Source organism: Hyposmocoma kahamanoa, unplaced genomic scaffold (assembly GCF_003589595.1).
Source record: "Hyposmocoma kahamanoa isolate Upper Pololo Valley unplaced genomic scaffold, ASM358959v1 192, whole genome shotgun sequence".
In the NCBI taxonomy this organism is placed as follows: domain Eukaryota; kingdom Metazoa; phylum Arthropoda; class Insecta; order Lepidoptera; family Cosmopterigidae; genus Hyposmocoma; species Hyposmocoma kahamanoa.
In genome coordinates this window covers 95713-116660 of record NW_020653719.1, presented here as the reverse complement: position 1 = coordinate 116660, position 20948 = coordinate 95713, and the positions used below count along the sequence as shown (strand labels likewise).

General features: G+C 34.5%; 1 protein-coding gene across 3 annotated transcripts in view; it reads left to right on the top strand.

Moving 5' to 3' along the window:
- The window catches only part of LOC113226431 (transmembrane protein 245), a 29941-nt gene extending 13777 nt beyond the window's left edge, over positions 1–16164 (top strand). The window contains exons 10-14 of one of the 3 annotated variants that reach the window (XM_026459042.1): positions 759–855; positions 7354–7525; positions 10757–10936; positions 15608–15630; positions 15932–16164. In XM_026459042.1, coding sequence (XP_026314827.1) covers positions 759–855; positions 7354–7525; positions 10757–10936; positions 15608–15629 — 471 coding nt within the window. In that variant the 3' untranslated portion in view covers position 15630; positions 15932–16164. Of the gene's footprint in view, positions 1–758; positions 856–7353; positions 7526–10756; positions 10937–11439; positions 11473–15607; positions 15631–15931 lie in introns of all 3 variants that reach the window. The other 2 variants (XM_026459040.1, XM_026459043.1) reach the window with 2 other exon arrangements.
- The last annotated feature ends 4784 nt before the right edge of the window (positions 16165–20948 follow it).

Genomic DNA, 20948 nt, shown 5'->3' with positions numbered 1-20948 from the left:
AAGTTTCCAGGGGTGGATGGCCCTTATTTCGTCTCTATTTCTGGTTGTGTACTCGATGAGGTGATGGCACAGTGGCAGTGGCCCACAGATGTTTGCGATTTAAATGTCTGAGTGACACTGCAACTGTTATGGACATGCATGTCGCTTACTACCAGGCGCACGACTTATTGTACCGTCACTTGGTATCATAAAAAAGAACGACCCGGATTCAATTCTCGATAAGACCAATTTGGTGAATCATCATCATTATTAACCCATTTTATATATCCCACTGCTGAGCACGGGTCTCCTCTCAGACGATGATTAAAGGCCGTAGTCCGCCACGCTGGCCCAATGCTGTTTGGGGACTTCACACGTTTTCCGAGACATTTTTTATTTATTTTATTCGGGAAAAAAACAGTACAAAACTAACAACAAACGGTCTTATTACTAATTTACATATAAGTATGTACTACCAACAACGTCATCCACGAATTACTGTTATAATGTTCATGTTGCCACTTAACTTAAAAATAAGATATTAGTTAATAAATAATAATGCTAAGAACATAGGAAGAGGTGTTCTAAATTCCAGTTAAAAGCTTAATGGTACTCAATACATCTATAATAGCGGCTCTAAATTCAGTTTTTGGAAGATGTACAATATCCAAATACTTAAAACGATCGTTAAACACAAGAGCGATCCGGCGATGGTGTATAGTTTTAGATCTTTGGATATTAATAGAATGACTTGACTGTAATGTTTCTTATTATTGCAGGTTTTTAGAGCGTCTTTCAAAATGGCGCTTTTCTACGGCCTGTGGACGTGGTTGGTCCACAATCTGTTTGGTGCCAAAGTGGTCTACCTACCTTCCGGTAAGTTACGTTTAAGGTTAGGTTCAGATAGACGCACACCTACTGCGCGTCGACGTCCGTTAGAACGTTCAAATGACGCAAGGCAAAACGCGATGCGCGCAAATGTTTACAGGGAACGAAACCCACTGTCATATGAACGGGTACACTGTCTGTGCCTATAATTCTAAACGCGCGTTTGTAGCGGTGGCGCACGTTTTGAAGTATTATTAACCGATTTCAAAAAAAGTGGGGATTCTCAATTCAACGTATTTTTTTTCTGTGTGTATGTATGTTATGCGATTATTACAGCATCTGTGAACCGATTTCGATGATTTTGTTGGAAAGAGAGCACCTCGTTATTGGTACTATTTAAATTTGAAGAAAATATTCCACCTGTAAGGGTGGCAAACTAGGTGATGAATCCGGTTTCGCGCACTTTATGGTAAACAATTTCAATAATTCTGGGCAAACAGATATAATTCCACGAAATATTGAGGTCGGTTTTATATTTTATAAAAAAGTTATAATTTTCTCTGAACGCAGCTTTACGGCACATTAACGCGCGACACCGCGCGTACATATGAACTGACATATGTAAAATCTATACGCGCGATTTTTAATAACGCGCTTTTATATTTTTGTCATCTGAACTTAGCCTTACGCTACAAACATTACAGCGATAAAATAATTTCATACCCAATTACAGTGGCATTTTTTAAAGTACTTGCTTCGGAGCTATTCGAATTTGACGGAAATTGACGGTTACTTTTTTAACATATTTCATTTTAATAGTATTCATCGTCTACTCATTATACGTCTCCTCTATCGGTCGAGTCACATTGCCGCAGCCAGGCCAAACAAGCGACGTAACTTAAACTTCATCTTCTACAAGATTAGGTTAGATTTCTTTAAATTAAAAATTAAAAACAACACGCTGCAAGCGGCGCCACGCTGCACTGCATAATGCATTATGGTATAGAACATAATTCTCTACAAAAATAAAAAGAAAAAAGTAGAAATTTCTCTGAATGCAAAATACAACATAATCTCAGTACAAAGTACCTACTAAAAAAAAAAACGACCTGAAAAGTACCTGGAATTACGTCTATTTGCCAAATTTTATTGGAATATCCCCTAGTTCGCCACTATACCGAACTTGATACAGGAGATAATAAAAATCGGTTCTTACTTGAATTGGAGAAATAGCAAAATCAACCATTAAAGTAATTGCTCCTAAATTAAAGTTAGGCGCTATTTATAAAAATGAATCTTCATGCGTGAACAGCCACCCTTCGAGGTGGATGCTTTTCTTCAAAATGAAATGGGACCACTATGGAAGTACCCCCTTTCCAACAAAAAAGAATCATGAAAATCGGTTCACAAATACCGGAGTTATCGCGTAACATACATACAAAAAAAAGAAGATAGAGACGAATCGAGAACCTCCTCCTTCAAAACTGAAGTCTGTTAAAATGCCTTGAATTAGAGAATAGCAAAATCAACCAGTAAAATAATTGCTCCTTATAATAAAATTTAGGCGCTATTTATAAAAATTAATCTTCATGCGTGAACAGCCACTCTTAGAGGTGGATCATTTTCTTCAAAATTAAATGGGACCACTATGGAGGTACCCTCTTTCCAACAAAAAAGTGTCGTGAAAATCGGTTCACAAATACCGGAGTTATCGCGTAACAACACAAAAAAACGTACTGTGGAATTGAGAACCTCCTCCTTTTTTTTGAAGCCGGTTAAAAAGAGTAAAGCTTCCTGCAACCTGTCATTGGCAGCTTGTGCCGCCACGGGTAATGCGAAGTGTAACTTATTCTCAACAATAACTTATTTCTTTGAAAGACACATTTTCCGCGTCACCTGACTGCGACAATTTGAGCCACTCTGGGAGTGAGTTTATTGTCAATACTTGTTGAGGAGTTAACAACATTGTTACCATAGAGTTTTAATATCAGCAAAAAATAATAATATAATGTAATAAAAATGTGCTACACAATCACACCAAAATTACCTGGTCTCATATTAAAGAAGTCCCTGCATTATAAGTACCAGACGAACGGAATTCACTCCGGGGCACAACCCAGCACACCCAGATGAGAATCAATTTAGAAAACTTATTTTGCAGATCTAAATCCGTTAAAAAAATTCATTTCCTTAGTACAACAATTATAAAATTATAGTAGCTCCTTGTAAACGTCTTCGTCCAGAAAATTACTACCACCTTACCTATTTCTGCTGTGTTTTGAAGGGTAAGGATGCTGGTGAAATTAAAAATGAAATGAATGAAATTACAAGCAAACGGGACTTATCAACTTATATATCACAATGACGAGCACAGTAGCAATGACCCTCAAATCTTTAAGTGACACTGCAACTGCTATGGACAAGCGTATCGTTTACCACCGGGCGCACGACTTGTTCTTTCCGGCACTTGGTATAGTAAAATAAAATCGATACAATTTTGAAAAGTTGATTTCCCAAATTGGTCCCACCGCGAATCGCATCGGGATCTCCTTATTCAGCGTCCACTGTGCTAACAGTGGGGCCGCCAAGGTTGTAAATAAAATTATATCGTGGTAAGATACTCGTAACTATTCGCTTCGCCTTAGAGAAATGAGAATGCAGAAGACTCGGTCCTCAAGATTTATTGTAGGAGATGATGAAAGAGGAAAAAGAAAGTCGAAAAAGCCTATGTAACTATATAATTTGAATTGTAATCTACGTGCAGTTTAGCATGATTTATGGGCACGTCCTCATGTTTTAAGAATTTTTAATAGGAATGACGACAGAAAATAAGGAAAAAGAAATTCGAGGACCATTCAAAATTTTTAAAAATAAGTGACCAGGCACCAGAAAGGAGGTTAGCGTCATCACAACTATAACTTATGTGATAGTAGTTTAATAAACAACCACGAAAAGCTTAACACCTGTCCTATAACAATTTCGTTATAAGTGGTATTGTAATCACGGTACACTTATTTGTACTCAAGATGTTTATCTCAATGTCAGTTGTACGATCTATTGAAACGTAAGTACATTAAGATTAATATTTATTATAAATTATACAATTGTAATATATTTAAAAAATATATAACTTATTTAATATTCGACCGGCGAAATATGCTATATATGTTTTCACTCCTGGGTCATTGATCTTGAAATTATTTTAGTATAAACAGATAATGTCGTATTTTTTGCACTACACTGCTTAGCAGAGAATTATCTCACAGTCGTTGTCACGTGTTTATTACGAGTACATCGTACCAGCATCAACATTTCGCGTGAAAAACCTTATATTAATTTCGTAAAACTAGGTTCATTTGTTATTTCAACATTCACTTGTTTCTGTGACAATGAACTGCACATTACTCGTGTGTGTCGTCGGATTATTGCCATTGAGCAGTGCCGTTCGAATAAAATTAATTAATTGTCAACAATCTGAATGGCATTGTGCAAATAATGCACAGAACGATATTGTTTATTCGTGTTCGAATGTTAAGGACGATGTAAGTACCAATTGTTTATTTATGTTTACCGATAAAAAATTAACACCGTGTAAGATAACAGCAGTTTTATCGTAAAATGTCGTAATTTCAAAATTCACGATTTCAGTTTTTGACTCGGTCGTACATAAATGCGTCCAGTCGATCGTGTATTTTAAATGAGACATTTTTTTTAAATTCTGTTTTCAACCATTGTTACACTTTGTGATTTTTTTAATTAGCAATGGCGGTAATAGGGTGTTCCAAATAAGTACATAAATATCAACACATAGATACAAGGAAATACGCGTAGTGGTTAAAATGACCAAGTATTAATTAATTACTTTTTCGAATTACTGGAAATTTCCCAGCTTGCCGTAACTGTGCATATTTTCATACCATCCACATTCCATCCAGTTACCATTCCATACCAATGTAAAAGAGCTATTTAACGTTTGTTTTTACACTATTACAATTTTTATATTATGGTTAAATATAAAAGTGTCTATAATATCTGCATAAGTTAAAACAAGGATGTGCTTGTAGCTCATAAAAAACGTTTACTTCGTGAAAGGTTAGCTATCAACTGCATTTTTTACATGGCGCTACTAGAATTAGTTTAAATTCAACCAATCCAACTTCAACTTCTTCTTCAAAGTTTTTCTTACGGTGAAGCAAAACTATAACCTGAAATCCGGAATCCGCAAGAGTAATATGTGGTGATTTTAACCACTGTATGTCACTCCTTGCATTTATACGTAAACATTTATGTACTCGTTTGGAACACTGTTTAGACCATTGCTAATTAGTTACAAAATATATGTTCTCTAATTAGTTCTATATTGTTTTAGAATTTCGTAATCCACATAAAGGATTTTTACTCAGACCAAATAAGGAGTGTCACCGTCCAAAATTGTAAAGATATCCGCGTAATATTGGACTGTCCACTTCTCCAAAGGCCATCGCAATTGCAACATTTCAAAATAAAAGACTGTGATAGACTAGAATTTGTTTCCTTAGCCACCAGTTCATTACAGCAAACGCCACCAGAATTCACAATAGAAAACGTAAGAGAAATCCTGTCATTACCACCAATGATGTTCAAGAATCCTAGTACAAATAACGAATTAAAATGTGCTGGATCGCCGACATTAAAAAAAATACGTGTCGTGAACAGCAAAATTAATTTAGTTAACACTAACGCTATACGTAACGTGACTGAAATCAAAGTTATCGAATTCGACAACGTAACGATAGCTAACATTGAAAATCACGCTATAGATGCTATAATGGGTGATAATGCTATTTTCTCCATACAAAATAGCAATATAGCTACTCTAGATTATAATAGCATAAATATACAAACCACGACAGCTACTATTTCACAGAATTCTTTCGGAGACTTGACAGGCAGAACTATAAACATAACTGCAGATAATTTATACATAACAGAAAATATGTTTAAGGAAATATCTGCTAACGGTTTCCTTCTGAAAGCGGGTAACATTGAATTTGTAAACAATGACATCGATACAGTTCTGCGGAATGCTTTTAATAGCATCAAATGTGCCAATAAAGGTATTTCGAGAATATTTAACTTCTCAAAAAACAAAATTAGATCAATCGCACCGCATTCATTATTGATAGAATACACAAATTGCAAATCGATTGGTACAACAGTAATATTCAGTAACAATCAATTTGATTGTAAATGCCGTAATGTAGCGTTTCTAAAAACTGGTCCAATTAATACTGAGTACAGCAATTTAATATTAGACGTAAAGTCTAACAATACTTGTGTATCAGCGCCATGTATACTTCCTCTTGAAATTATAAAGAAACTTATTGATAGTAATATGTGTCAATTGAAACTCGATGCTCGATTAATGTGTTTGTTATACAACGATAGACAACAGCACGATGAAGTGACAACTGAGGAATATATCATAGAACCAACGTCTACAATTTATGTTGTCAGACATGCTAATTCACAGAATGGAGACGCGAGTGCAGCTATGACAGATATTGATCAAAGTAAATTGACAAATAATCAACTAAATAGAATGAATAAAACTACAGTGAAAGGTGTTTTTGACTCACTAAACGATTTCGTTGAAACATTGAGAAATACTGATCATCAAAGAACCACTTCGGAAACGAAGACTTCTGTTAGTGAATATACAAGCCAATGTGTTGGAAGTGAATGCATGAATGATTACGACAGACAAAAGGCTTTGGATTTTTATAAGTATGTGTACGCGCAAATTAGATCGCCAAAAACGACAGAGAACAAAGAGACCTAAATGTCTAAAAATAAATTAAAATATCTTATTGATTTTTTAATCGTATTCATTTTACTGCTAAATCCTCTTGACTAGTGCGACCTGTCTGCAATCAGTATTTTTTTTTGGAAAATACAAGAAAACCTATATTACATTTATATCTATATATATATATATATATATCTGTGTATATGTATATATATATATATATATATATTCTATATATAACATTTCGTTGCAAATTGATACCCTTCATTTCGTAGGTGATCAATTTATACTAGAAATCGCAGATGCGATTTACGACCTTCATGGTCGAGTGGTTTGCACACCGGTTTTCGTGATGTCGCCATCTCTGAGTTCCCGGGTTCGATCCCTGGCCGGATCAATGTAGAAATCTAGCTAAAACTATATTGTCTCGAGTCTGGTGCGGTGTTTGTGATACCGCCGTTGTCTCCGATTCCCATAAACAAGTACTTTAGTTACTTACTTTGGAACCAGAGCAACATAAGTGACGTTGCCAATATAATATGTTATGTTGTTTAATTTAAAATTGCTTTTTACTATATAAAAAAAGGGAAACAGTATTTTAACATTACTTGGGTCTATTCTTTGTAGTTATGAGAAAATATTTTTGCCCTAGCATTTCGCATTAAAACAAATTTAAGGTAAGCACTAAAATCTAGTTTACCAAACATATAGACTTGAATTGTTGTTGATAACTGACACCGTTTTTTTCCTTTGCCCAGTTTTAGCTGCTGTATTAGGCGCTGCGCCATTCCTAGGGCCGTATCTGGCTGGTATACCAGCAGCGCTAGACGTGTGGCTACAGGGCCGGCCGATGGCAGCCTTAATGTTGCCCATAGCGCAGGCTGCGCCAATCGCCTTTTTGGACGCTGCTGTTTATGCTGAAATTAAAGAGTAAGTTTCTTGGAATAAATGTCGTCGTTTTATTTTCATTGCATTAGAGAATTAAATGAAATGTTAAACTCAAACTAAAATCACATTTATTTCATATGTAAGCAAATTACATTTGATATCGTTATATTGATTAAACTCTACTGCTCATTCGTAAGGCAGATTCCCCTGTCAATGTCCAAGGCCAAGAAATATAATCTATAGTTTTGGTTTGTGAAAAATAAAGTGTTTCGTTGCATAAATAAATTATTAATAATCCATACACTAACTGTCAAGATTAAAATCCACATAATTAATTTCCATAAAAGTCAGCAAACCATAGACAAAAGAAATAAGAGATTATTTGCATTTCCTTTTAAAAATAAAAAGCCAAAGATATTTTTTTAATTTTATTTTGTTAGTAATAAAATTTGCTAATTTATTCGTTGTGTATGAAATTTTTTTTAAATTATTTTGACCAACTTCAGCTGTCCCAATTATTTCTTCTGATACAATGAAATAATCCTCATAAGAAACTGAAAATGCTCATCATTTTGTATGATAAAATATTTTATGAAATTTGACCAACTTTTGCTGTCCCGTAATTTTTCTTCCAATATAAATAATTAAGAATAAATACAATGAAATGATCCTATCATCAAACGGAGTCAATCAGCAATAAAAAAATTTGATCAATTTTATTCATTTTTATATACAACTCACGCTTGACCAGAACATTGACTATGCCAAAATTGTTTTCACAATAAAATATTTCCTTGTATATTCTATGGTTTCGGATTTCCCCATACTGTCCCATTTAACATTATGATAGCCATCAAGTCCACTTATTGAAAGCATTAGTTAGAAATGGACAAGTAAAAGTTTTAAATTTGAAAACACCTTAAAGCGGGTCCACAATATGTAAATTCACGAACGACTACGGGAATGTCTTTCACAATTGTTGTATGTAGACGGTCTATATATGATGTTTTTACTACTCAGATGCAAATGTAACCCTAAGCTGATATGATCAATGTTATAAGTGCATTGAATGAATATAATTGACCTTATCATATATTATTTATTTTAACTTAATAGAAAAGTTATTGATAATAATGTCAATTATGTACAGCACTGTTGTCGGACAATCGCTGTTCTGAGCACATATAATTAATTATATTTATCTAGTCAGCGTATCAGTGCAAATAACATTTTTAATGAGTAATTACCTTACTTCGCGCCAAAATAGTAAAGTTAACATATTTGATTAATTAATATTAACAATGTGATAGTACCATTCATTTCTTATCATTAGAGGCACAATATTACAATTGCGAATACAAAACCAAGAGTATAATTGGATCGTCACTAATATAAACTACACTATACTAACGTCTAATAAAATAAAACAGTATATAAATGCCGTGGCGCTGTCTTTCACCTTACAAGATTAGCCATCAGTACCGAACCTATTTTAGAAAAGTTAAAACACTAAAATTAAAACCCGATACTTCTCACGTACCAAACAAAATTCCGGTCGTATATGAAGTACTGCTGCCACCTATGGGATGAATCTACTAAATACCATACCTGGGATTAGAGATGGGAAAAACAGCTTATTTTTTTAAACGTTTACTTGTTATGCTTTGTTTAAAAAAGCGTGCTTTATTAAACGCTTTTTCACTTAAACGCTTTTTAGTTTGAAGCTGACAAAATCGTTTAGAAAACTTTAAGCGCATAGACTTTTACGTTAAAAAGCTTGCAACGTTGTGTTGACAGCGAAAAGCAAAAGTAGACCACTAAAGGTTTTAAGATAAGTAAGTTTTTTGTAAAAAAACGAGTTATATTTTTATCTATGACAACATTATTATATTAACTTTTTGTTCATTGGCGTTTAAAAGCGTTCAAAAACATAAGTTGTTTAACTTTGTAGTTGTTAACCGTTGAAATGGGAAAAACTGCTTATTTTTTAACGTTAAAACGTACGTTTAAAAAGCGTGCTTGTAAAAGCGTTTTTCACACGCTTTTTACTTTGACGCTTAAAAAGTAAAACGTTAAATAACGCTTACGCTTAAAATGAAAAATTTATTTCAAAAAGCAGACTTTTTAAGTGCTTTTCGTTTAAACGCCCACCTCTAGGTAGAGGTGGGCGTTTAAACGAAAAGCACTGAAAAGCACAAATGGAATCCCAGGTGGGATTCCATTGCGAAATGCCAAAAGGCTTATCGGTTTCGTAATATATGCATACCGATAGCCGACTGTCTCCAACTTCTAGGAATGGACCTATCGTTTAATTTGAACTTCGGTAGTTACATGGAATCTATAGCAATAAATGCAGCCAGGTATCTTGGCATTATTTCCAAGGTGGGGCGTTACTTCACACTGCGATAGTTGCTCAGCTATACCAAGCACATTTCCGATCATGTATGGAGTACTGCTGCCACGTATGATATGGATCTGCTAAATACTATCTGGCCACCATGGATTCCATAGAGAAAAGTGTCAAGAACGCCTTATCGGTGACTCGAATTTAGTAGAGGCGAAGCTGCAAAGCCTTGAACACCGCTGTAAAGTTGCTTGCTTATCAGTATTCTACAGAATTTATCGAGCTGAACTGCCTCCGTGGCCGAACGGTTACCATGCCGGACTGCCACGCAGAGGTCCCAGGTTCGATTCCCGGGCCGAGAGAAATAGTTGTATGGCCTACAATTATTTCTCTCGTGAGTTTGGGTGTAATTTGTGGTTATCTAAGTGTGTGTCCATGGCACCCGCGACACAGGGTTTCCCTAGTGCGGGGCTATGTTGAGTGTGTGCGTTATTTATTTATTAGCTCCTTACTTAAGATCGGTATCACGGAAACTACAAGAGAATTGCATGTAATAATACCATCATCCCCTTTCTATCATCGGGCGACTAGACGTAGGCTAGGCTTCCATCCCTGTGTTGTGGATGTATCCCAAGATTCGCACGCAGCGTTACGGTTCCTTAATTATATGGTATACGATATCGAATGTAACTAAGCAGGGGCTTGCATATTTGTTCCCTGAACGCTATAATATATAAGAGTGAATAGGCATTATACATATAGGTGTGCAAGCTCCATCGTCGACCTCACCATCATTTTCACAAACATCAGGTGAGATAGAGGTCAAATGCGCGCTTATTTTGTCTGTACAAAAACGCAGAGTGTTTATATATCGATGCAGATTACAACAGAACTATGGATGTCGCCAATAACTTAAAATTATTTTTCAGCGGCGGTCATCCCTACGTAACGGGTCTAGCCATAGCCGGAGGTATCTTCTACCTGGGTCCAGAGGGCGCCATTCTAGGCCCCTTGCTGCTTTGCTGTCTTATGGTGGTCCTCAATCTATCTTCCACCTTCCTCAGAGACACGCCTTCTGAAGAACGGGCAGCACTGCATTCGAGAGTCAGGTAATCAGGCCATTTAGGATGGTTCTATCGACCTACTTCTCTATGGTGTAGGGTCTGCATTTTATATTCTTGATTTACGATAGACATAACTTTTTCAAATATATGCACAAAATTATTATTTCGGGCACTAGGGAAATTATTATAAGGCTCATATTTGTAACTGCAAACTTCTCTAAGGAATTTTACTTTTTGACTGCTTGGTGCTTCCGGAAACTTTTAATATGTCAGCTTGTGAACCTCCATTATATTATGATCATATTATCTGCATCATAGAAATAGCTTGCCACAGAGTTCTATAATATATAGTTGAGTTATCTAAAGGTGGTGCGAATGGGGTATAAGTATGGGTGTCAGCGAGCAAAATTGATCTTTATGATTATTTAACCGTGCGCATAACTATTGCATAATCCTGCATTCAAATAACCTTTTAGTAGGTATTGGGAAACATTGAAGTGATAGTATGTCTCTTGTTTTTTTATAATAATCTTTATTTTATTTTCTAGATTCTTAACTGGCTCTAAAGCGCAAAAACTTCTGTAAGTACTAATTGAGTGTGATATTGAGTGACATTCACCATTTTATACGAAATATAAAGTGTACAGCCGAGTGTTTTCTTTACAATTTTCAAAATAATTACGTGCGTTTAAAAAATACTATTCAAAATTGCGAATCAAATACTCTTTTTAAAATTGGAATTCTCAATTAAAATACAAAAATACCCGATTTCGGTACCTGTGATACCCATTATTTAAACCCATGTTTTTTACTACTTGTTAACAGCTCTCACGCCAAAAAAGTTTTGACGTTGGCTCCGCCCAAATTTGTGAAACAAATATATGCCTGAAGTTCGCGTGACATGCGACAGGAGATGTTGAATTTTGCGCATTAAAAGTACCAAATTCGTTTTAGCGGAATAGCTCTTAAAGTAAAGGGTTTTAAAAAATTCATAGTAACAGTTGTCGATCATGCATAAATATAATTAATTATCTAATTTTTGTCCTGATAACTTGTAGCATTTCGAGGATAAATCGAAAAAATGTGAAAATTAGAGGTTATTTCGTGATTTTTATCTATCGAGGAAACTTTATTATTTTATGTTTCTAATTAATGTCTATGCTTAATATATCGTGTAGTTAGTCATACAATATTTTATTTTTAACTTTAAAATGGATATACCCCTCTAAAATCAAATCGAAGATTAGGAATTTTTCCTCTGCTCCCTCTTAATTCTGTTTAAAATAACAGTGCCTCATCCGCATCACCATCGAACATTGTAAATGATACCCAATTTTCAGTACAGATTGTAACAAAACGGTCTAATTCATAATTAAATAACAAAAAGGTCTCCTAACCTAACGCTCTGGTCAGACTGCTATCAGACCGACTGCATCCGTGGAGCCGTATTTTTAACTGCATGCAGTTGAAACTGACTGCACGAGCTCAGTGTAAACGGAAAGTGTCGAAATGGAAACATAATGTTACTACTCGTATCAATGTTGCGCCAAAAATTAAAACCCAAAATTGTTGTTATTGTATATACACAATACTACAATAGTAATGACACTTGTCATGCGGAAAAGTGTTAATTAGTGTACTACTGTGCTACGAAATTACTGTGACGTTGTCGCTAACGACCGCGTAAATAACTCCACAAATGTTGTATAGCAAATTATACAGCGCCTCTAGCGGTCACGAGAAGAGACATCATTTTATATAGAAATATTTTAGGCGGTCGCCAGCGAGAACTGTTACTGTAATCTCATGGTAAAGGCACTGATTGCGGAATAATCGAAAACAAATACATGAATGCGCTATATGAATTCAACCATTATTGTGACATTTTGAAATAGAAGATAATTTACTAGGGAAATTTGAATGTACATACTTTACGCAAGATTAAGATGAACATAAACTACTTAAGAATATCACTTGCTGCTTTTGATTCTCGGACTATCGATTATCAGTTGCACAACAAACTGTACACGGCCCATGCAACTACAACCGATTGCATGTTGTTGAATTGCCGACTACAAGCAGTTGACCACTACCACGTTCAACTAGTTGAAATAGTCTTCAACTAGGAAATTAGACTATTTTTCCGGATTTAAATTGCGTATATTTGTTTTTTAAAACAAACCGACTTTTCCTGCAAAGGAGCAGGTCCCATGGTCACGGTTGACGTCAACCGTCAACTGTAAAAAACAAATATACGCGATTTAAAATTATTTCATTTCCTATGTGCAACAATCGCGAAAACTTAAGAACTCGATATAGTTTTCAACTAGTTGAACGTGTTAACTGCACACCTGCAGTCCGTCTTATAGCCTTAGTCTCGATAATCGATATAACAAACACGTTTTGGACTATAATTTAATCAACTTCGTTCTAAAATTCCGTAGTCATTGAACGATTACTAGAGAATACTCACTTTTTAAAGCTGAGTAAGATTTTCGTCTTATACTTGGTTGCGGCGAAAATGTCAGAGAGGAACGATGTTATTGGTTCCCCTTACTAAATACCAATTGGACATTTGTCCGGGGAATTAGTATTATTTACAGCATTTTTAAAGCTATATTGCTGTTTAGCAATAAAACTTGTCAAGACGCAGTAAGCGAAACAAACGAAGATTTCTTGGCATCCATTCAAATTGCACATTGCATACTCTCGGCCTTTCATCAATCGATGTGCATGAAATTTATAATGAGCATAAGGCGCTGCGCAGATGGAGCAATTTTGTGAGACAATTCTATTAAGAGTTTCGGTAATCGACAACTGTTTTTGATTGCCGAAATTCGTGAACAATCAAATTGTCAATTGTCACAACTAGAGACTTGCAAGTTTATACTAAGATTGTCACAAGTTGCCAGTTTCCCCGATCGGTATCGCGTTGAGCGACTGCATTCCCTACCCGTCCCCCGCAGCGTCAGTCTTGCTAATGGCAAGCCATTGATTTCAATATTTTTTTCTAAACCGCGGCATTCATAACCTAAGCCATTCTTTTGCTGCAACTGACAACCGTTAACGGAAACTCGTAAAAAGTTGACAGCTGCGTCAACTACATTCCTACAAGTCGAGGTCCAAATTCTGAGATAATTAAATCTATAGTAAGTCTATGGGAAAAATATTCAATTGTAAGCTATGCAGAACTGAGAAAAAAAGAAAAACGCGCACACTTTTTTGTTACAATCTGTGTAAGTTGACCAAATTGCACAATAACTGAAATAGTTTCATATTTTGAGCTAGAAATATATTTATAATGCAACAGGACATAAAATAGAATACGTATTGTTTTGTTTAAGCAATTAATGTATACTTTTCTTATAATAATAATAATAATATTAATAAGGGGTATTTTCAAATTAATTTTCGGTAGCAGTTTTATTATTTACGTCTTCGAGTATAGTATCATGTAATATTAAATAATATTTCAGAATACTACGTTCGAATATTAAGTATTACTTCATGATAATATTCTAAATTATTTAAATAATAAAAATTGCCTCCGAAATTAGGTAGAAAGAACTAACCTGAAAATTACACAAATATATATTATTTAATGTTATAAATTCTTGGAAATAATTCTTAAATTTAAATTGAAGCTTTTGTCGATGTAGTAAATGCCTTTCTGTCCTGTCAAAAAAGTCCACGCCATTCTGCCCTGTCCACAACATCCCGTTAGCCTGCAGATATGATGCGACGCAGTCTTTTCTGTCTAAACAAATTATTGTCATTGGAAATGAAACTGTACGGAAATACTGCCAGCTTAATACTGCTATTTCTGCCGCCAAGCAGTAATGTAAGCATTACAGTAAAGCACACATTACTGTTTCACATTACGGTTTTAAAGGGTTAGGTGCAGGTGAAATTACACTCACATGGAACTTGTCAACATAGTCACAGGGTGACTTGTGCAGTGGCAGTGCCCATCAGCTCTGTGATTTTTGAGTGGCACTGCAACTGTTATGGGCAGGTGCGTCATCAGGCGCACGACTTGTTCATCTCGTCACTAGGTTTCATAAAAAAAAACTATTTATTCGCATTAAAATCGCGTAAGTGCGCGGCTGTGACCATGAGAAAGTATCTATAAAAAACCTGAAATATATGGTTTCTTTTAAAAAACAAATTATATGCTATTTAAAATCTAGAATAATATTTTCATTTTCAATTTGCAAAAACCCAACAACTTATTCTGTGTTCCTCTTCCATGTCTGCCTTCCTATATACCTTCTATAAGAATTTATAAGTACACTTTAAAAAATACCATATATCATATAAATGCTTTCAGCATATTGTTATAAAAACTGTACATAACAGTGGCGAAGGGGTAATGGCGCGATTCCCGTCGATTCCCTAAGAAATTGAAGCTCAGTATTAGGTAGCATTCGCTTCGTATCCTGCATCACTTGCCTCTTTTAAATATCCACCTTCGCCACTGATAATGATTGATATATAAAAAGATTTTTTAATAGAGTACTTCTGGCCTCCTTGTCATAACTAACTTATTTGTATTTTGGTAACTTTCGAGATATTGACATCTAAAGTAATTCTAAAACGATTGCGTTAATTATGATAACGAGGACAGACTTGGTCAACCTTTAAGTATAGTATAGTTTTCTAGTCCAGGAGCTGTTGACGCATTTAGATGTTTGACCATTCTACTTTTTAATTTAGTTCGCTATTGGGATTATTTTAAGGTGTGTATTTCCTTTAGATTTGAAACTTTTCCCTCTTTTCTTGTAAACATCTTTGCACTATTTAAATGTAGCTTATTATTAATAGCGTGAAGCACTATTTGCATGCATACGTTTACGTTTGACGTGTAATATACATAAAATCTACAACGTAAGTGGCTTTATTTTTGGGGTTATTGGCACGTAATGCCATTTTATAAAATTAACTCTGCACTATTTTTTGTAACATATGAAACACTATTTATTTTAATTGTTGTATTTTTTAAATTCATAATAAATAAAATACATGGATATTTTTTTACAGGCTCGGTGCTTATCTATGAAGGCTTGCATGGACCACTAACATTAGTCACCGGGTTAAATCTCATTTTGTTATAAGCATTGTACGTATGAATATACTAATACATCTTAATGACATTAATATATAATAATTTATCAATGTTCAATGTAGGGATATAACCCAATTGTATGTCGAAGACTCTTTACATCTGGTACTGTCATAAGACTTAAGCAATTTTTAAGCATTTCATCTGGTACTGTCATAAGATTTAAGTAATTACTATACACATTTAATATAATTTAAAAAAGTCGATCAAAATTAATAATAGTAATAACAAGGCTTTCGAAGACTGATAATAGCCAAACCCCAATAATTAACTCATACACCCGCACACAAGAACAAAAACGACATAAGTAAATTTTAAATATTGTGATTTCAAAAACAATTGAAATCACAACACAACACTCAAATTATAAGAAACGTACATCCCGGATAAGCGACAAAGTTAGATTGGAACCCAAGTCACGGATTTTATAAGAACTACCTCTCTAATTTTTCCAACAACACGTCATAAATCTATTTTAATAAATACTTATTTTTTTGAAATATATGGTTTTCAAAATAGATAACTTTAAAAAACCGACCTCCAAAGTTCGTTGAATTACATCTATTTGCCAAGTTTTATTGAAATCGGTTACCGAAAAGTGCGCGAAACTGGTTCATCACCTATATAGTTTGCCATCGATTCATAATTTTTTTTTATAATTTAACTGCCTCCATGGCCGAACGGTTACCATGCCGCACTGACACGCGGTGGTCCCAGGTTCGATTCCCGGGCCGGGAGAAATATTTGTATGGCCTACATTTGTTTCTCGTGAGTTTGGGTGTAATTTGTGGTTGTTTATGTGTGTGTTCATGGCACCAGCAACACAGGATTTCCCTAGTGCGGGACTATGTTGAGTGTGTGCGTTATTATTACATTATTATTATTATTATAAATGCCGGAGTACGTGACGTACGTTTTTATACGTGGCAGGCAGATGACTCCACTCTACCTGATCATCATGCAAAATGAATTCAAACTTGAAGGAACCTAGTGCAGTGTTCATACAATCACTACCCTAACCACCTCCTCCCTATGTGTTATGTAATGTTAACTAAATTTAAAAAATGTTTTTACATTGAAACGATAACAGAAACGCTTATGTTTTTTATGATTTGGTATGATTTGGACAAGACCTTTAAACATTCCTAGTTTTATGTTGGTACCAGGTAATATTATAATTATTCATGCTGTTGTCTCTTGGTGTAACATCATCACAATGAAACTTATCCATACAAGTTAACCATTTATCAAAACAATTTTATCTACAATAGTTCACCTGATGAATCACATCCTAGGTATAGAAACTTTCAAAATTCTTTTATTTTTAAATACATTATTGAAGAGGCTGGGAAGTAAGGGATTGCCGGACAAGTATGAATTACAAGGCCTAACGCCAGCAAAGCCTTGTAATACCAGTCAAGCAATCGCCGTTCCCGCCAACGCACATATTAGTACTTTTCTCAAACAATGTGAGGAAATAATATTAGACTAAAGAAGATGATATAATAGAAGAAGTAAAAAAATATTTATCAATATTAAAAGTAATATTTCACATGTTACGACAATTGCTAGAAGAAATGTTATTTTACCGCCTTTTTCTTTTTTTAAATGTGAGAGGTATCTAATGGTACATATTTTTAATTCTCTCAATTACGTACAGTGGGCAGTTGGCTGTATGAGTTTTTATATTGCTTGTTTATATAGTTAACTTTTAATCAATTGTTAGTAGATAGATTTAGAAGTTTAGAGCAGCTAACGGTAATGGATTTTCATACTTTGCGGGACTTGCCCGGGAAGAAGTCGCAAGATCCATAAATGAGAAAGTTTCCGTGTTCGTTTTTTGAGAGTACCTAATGCAAACATTTCCGAACATGTTTGAGAAAATTGTACGTATTCAAATGTTAAAAATTCTATTTAAAAAAATTATTTGTTTAGCTTAACATGGTGGCTGTATGTTCCAAAGGTTAATGTCCCCTACAACAAATTATATTATTTAGAAAGTAGGTGCTGGCATCGAAAATAAAATACTTTAAAAATATGCTATATATGTATATATATATGGTGTATTTATTACTATATATATAGTTACTTAATACTATGGAAATATTAATTATAGGTGATAACACCAACAAGTGCGGAGTGAGATTATTAATGTTTAGTAAGGACTGTGTAATAGCCTCAAATTCACTTTTATTTATATTATTTTTAATCTTTCGCTGTAATTAACAGATCTTATAGTCCCTTGAAGCCAAAGAAACTTAAGTATTATATCAACATTACTAATATATTAAAATTATGGCGTCAAGAAAAATCCGATTTCAATTGTGCTCTTTCTTGTATCTTGAAAGTTTATGAAGAACCTTAAGTGCCAAATAGTAATTTTTACTACAGAGCGGTTTAAAGATAATGAGGTCGTAATTTGAAATCAATCTTAAGATTAAACATGTTAAATTAAAAACAAGTGACGATAGTACCTGTGTGTATAAACCCAAGTAAGTAAGTCTTTATCATCATTTATTTTTAATTTGCACATTGTTTTGTTAATTGTAAATTTAAGAGTAAATTAAATAAATTAAAAATAACTTCGTATCTTTTACAATGGTAAAGGCAATGGCGTGATTTTTAGTATTCTAAAGCAATGTTTGTAATAACATTTAAATTACAAAATATGAAACTTAAGGTCCTTTACCTCTCACCTACAGATTAAGTCTCCAAAAAATGTTGTCAAACAACATTATCTACACAGGTATAGCTTTATAGATAATATACCTATCGTCTGAGTGCTAGAAAAGTAATGTACTATTTAATTTTAGATAAATATAAAGTATCACAAAAATATAGTAAATTTTCATTTATTACTATTAGCGCTATCAGGAGAATAATCTACTTGGAAGTAGTTTTATCTTTGTCCTGAATAATCAGAATTTTAAAGATAGCTTTGTTTGTTATGAAAGCGAGATGACGTCACGAGAGTATCTCGACAGGCGCTAGCATGATCATCGCACTCACTAAGTGCCCAGTTACACGACGCGAAAGTTTGTTACGTAAGCTTTCACGTACATTAATGGCGAATCTGAATTCTATTCACTAGGCAACAACATTCAAATTCCTCTGAATAATACAACCGAGCGGCCACCGCATAGATCAAAGACAAGCCAGACTCGCTCGCGCGCCCCGGTTAGCTCATTTAAGTTAAAACTTAAGAGCTAAGTGAATAGAGCGTACTTTGCCATGACAGTTAGATGCACGCGGTGGCTGCGCGGCGTGCTCGCGGTGTAATTCGTGTAGAATAAATGCGCCCGAATGCTACATAAGCACTAAATTTGCTCATATAATAATATAATAACAGACATTTATAGTCGATAGACAAGAGAAATATTTGTAAGTAAACTTTCTCGAGTCTTACATTTTCACGAATGTGCTAAACTTTATAGGGAGGATACTTGTTAAACTGTCTTAATCGGTATTTACAGCGGGTGTGTAACGCGTAAAGTACCTTTGTTCGATTTGATTAGATACAACCTCTTTAAATTTGACCTGACTTCAAAGATACACCTGTATGTGCCAGATTTCGATAGAGACTGACAAGCTATTTGTGAACTCTCGCCTGGCTTAGAATTTTTTAAGAACGTCTTGTATTGTCGTCAAAATTAATGAAAGTTTAAAGTTGAAACACTAACTACATTCTTTTTTCTCATTTGAAGTCGGTGAAAAGCACGCCAATAACTTTGTAATGTCATTATTATATCTATTTATTTCGGTCATTGTTGTTTACTTCATAAATATAGTTTTATATTAACGAAAATATGACTGCAATTGAAAGTCTATTGCTTGCTAAACACTAGATATTTTATAGATTTTAAAACTTTTCGTGGTTATTCACTAAACGATTATCACTAATATCAGGTTATATTAAAAATAAGTCATACCGTGGTAAGAAACCTGATATTAGTAATAATCAACTAGATGTTTTGTCGACACAAAACAAGTCAGACTTTTTATAAGTTTAAGCAAGTGTTTAATTAACTTAAATGTTTTAACATGACATTACTTAACAGAAAGGTGCTTTTTAAATATATAGGTAATTTTGTTGTATGCATAGCCACATATGTGTAATAATAGTGCCTAATTTAGTATAAGGCTATAAGCACTGGCTTTTTGCTGTCAAAAGCTTTTTTAATTGGCTATAGGTGAACATTATTTGACCCCAATTTCATAGGATGGTAAGTCAGGATGTAAGGCGTTGATGAACGTGCTTTTGAGTCGTGAGTCGCCTTTTTAAATCACTTAATTTATACTGCGTTCGATTTCATATTCAAGTCCGGTTTGTGTCACACGACGACGCAAAGTGAGTTGTCTGGTGACTCGCGCAATGCGACCGAATTCGGTCGCACTGTGTGACGTGTTTGTGCGAATGGAGTGAGGGATGACGGAAGGAAGCTGAGGGAAACATTTATTGGCATTTTTTTACAAATTCATCTTTATATTCACATCAACTTTCATATAGTATATGAAACTACCCACACTTTCATCTTTCCGTATTGAGTGGATGTTTCCAGAAAAGCTTCATTTTCTTTCATCATCTAATTCTTCATGAATACACACTATTTGTAATGGATCTTTGGAACGTTTAAAAGCAACTGATTATAAATACGTTGTCTGGCGCCACAGCCGAATTTCAGTTGAATGCCGAATGTAGACAACGAGACACAAAAAACGCGACAACTCACAAAATTACGCTCGTCTGTCCTCTCCCTAAAGGTTATTCACACTCGCCTTAAAAAGGTTACTTTAGGTTACTTATTTGTATTTGTCGGTAAAAAACCTGCAAGCAGATAATTCGGTTCCATTACATCAGTTCTAAGGAAAGAAAACCGCTTCTACTATCGTGTACTTAGTAGTCAGCCTTTATTTTTTGTTTTTGTGACAAATTTT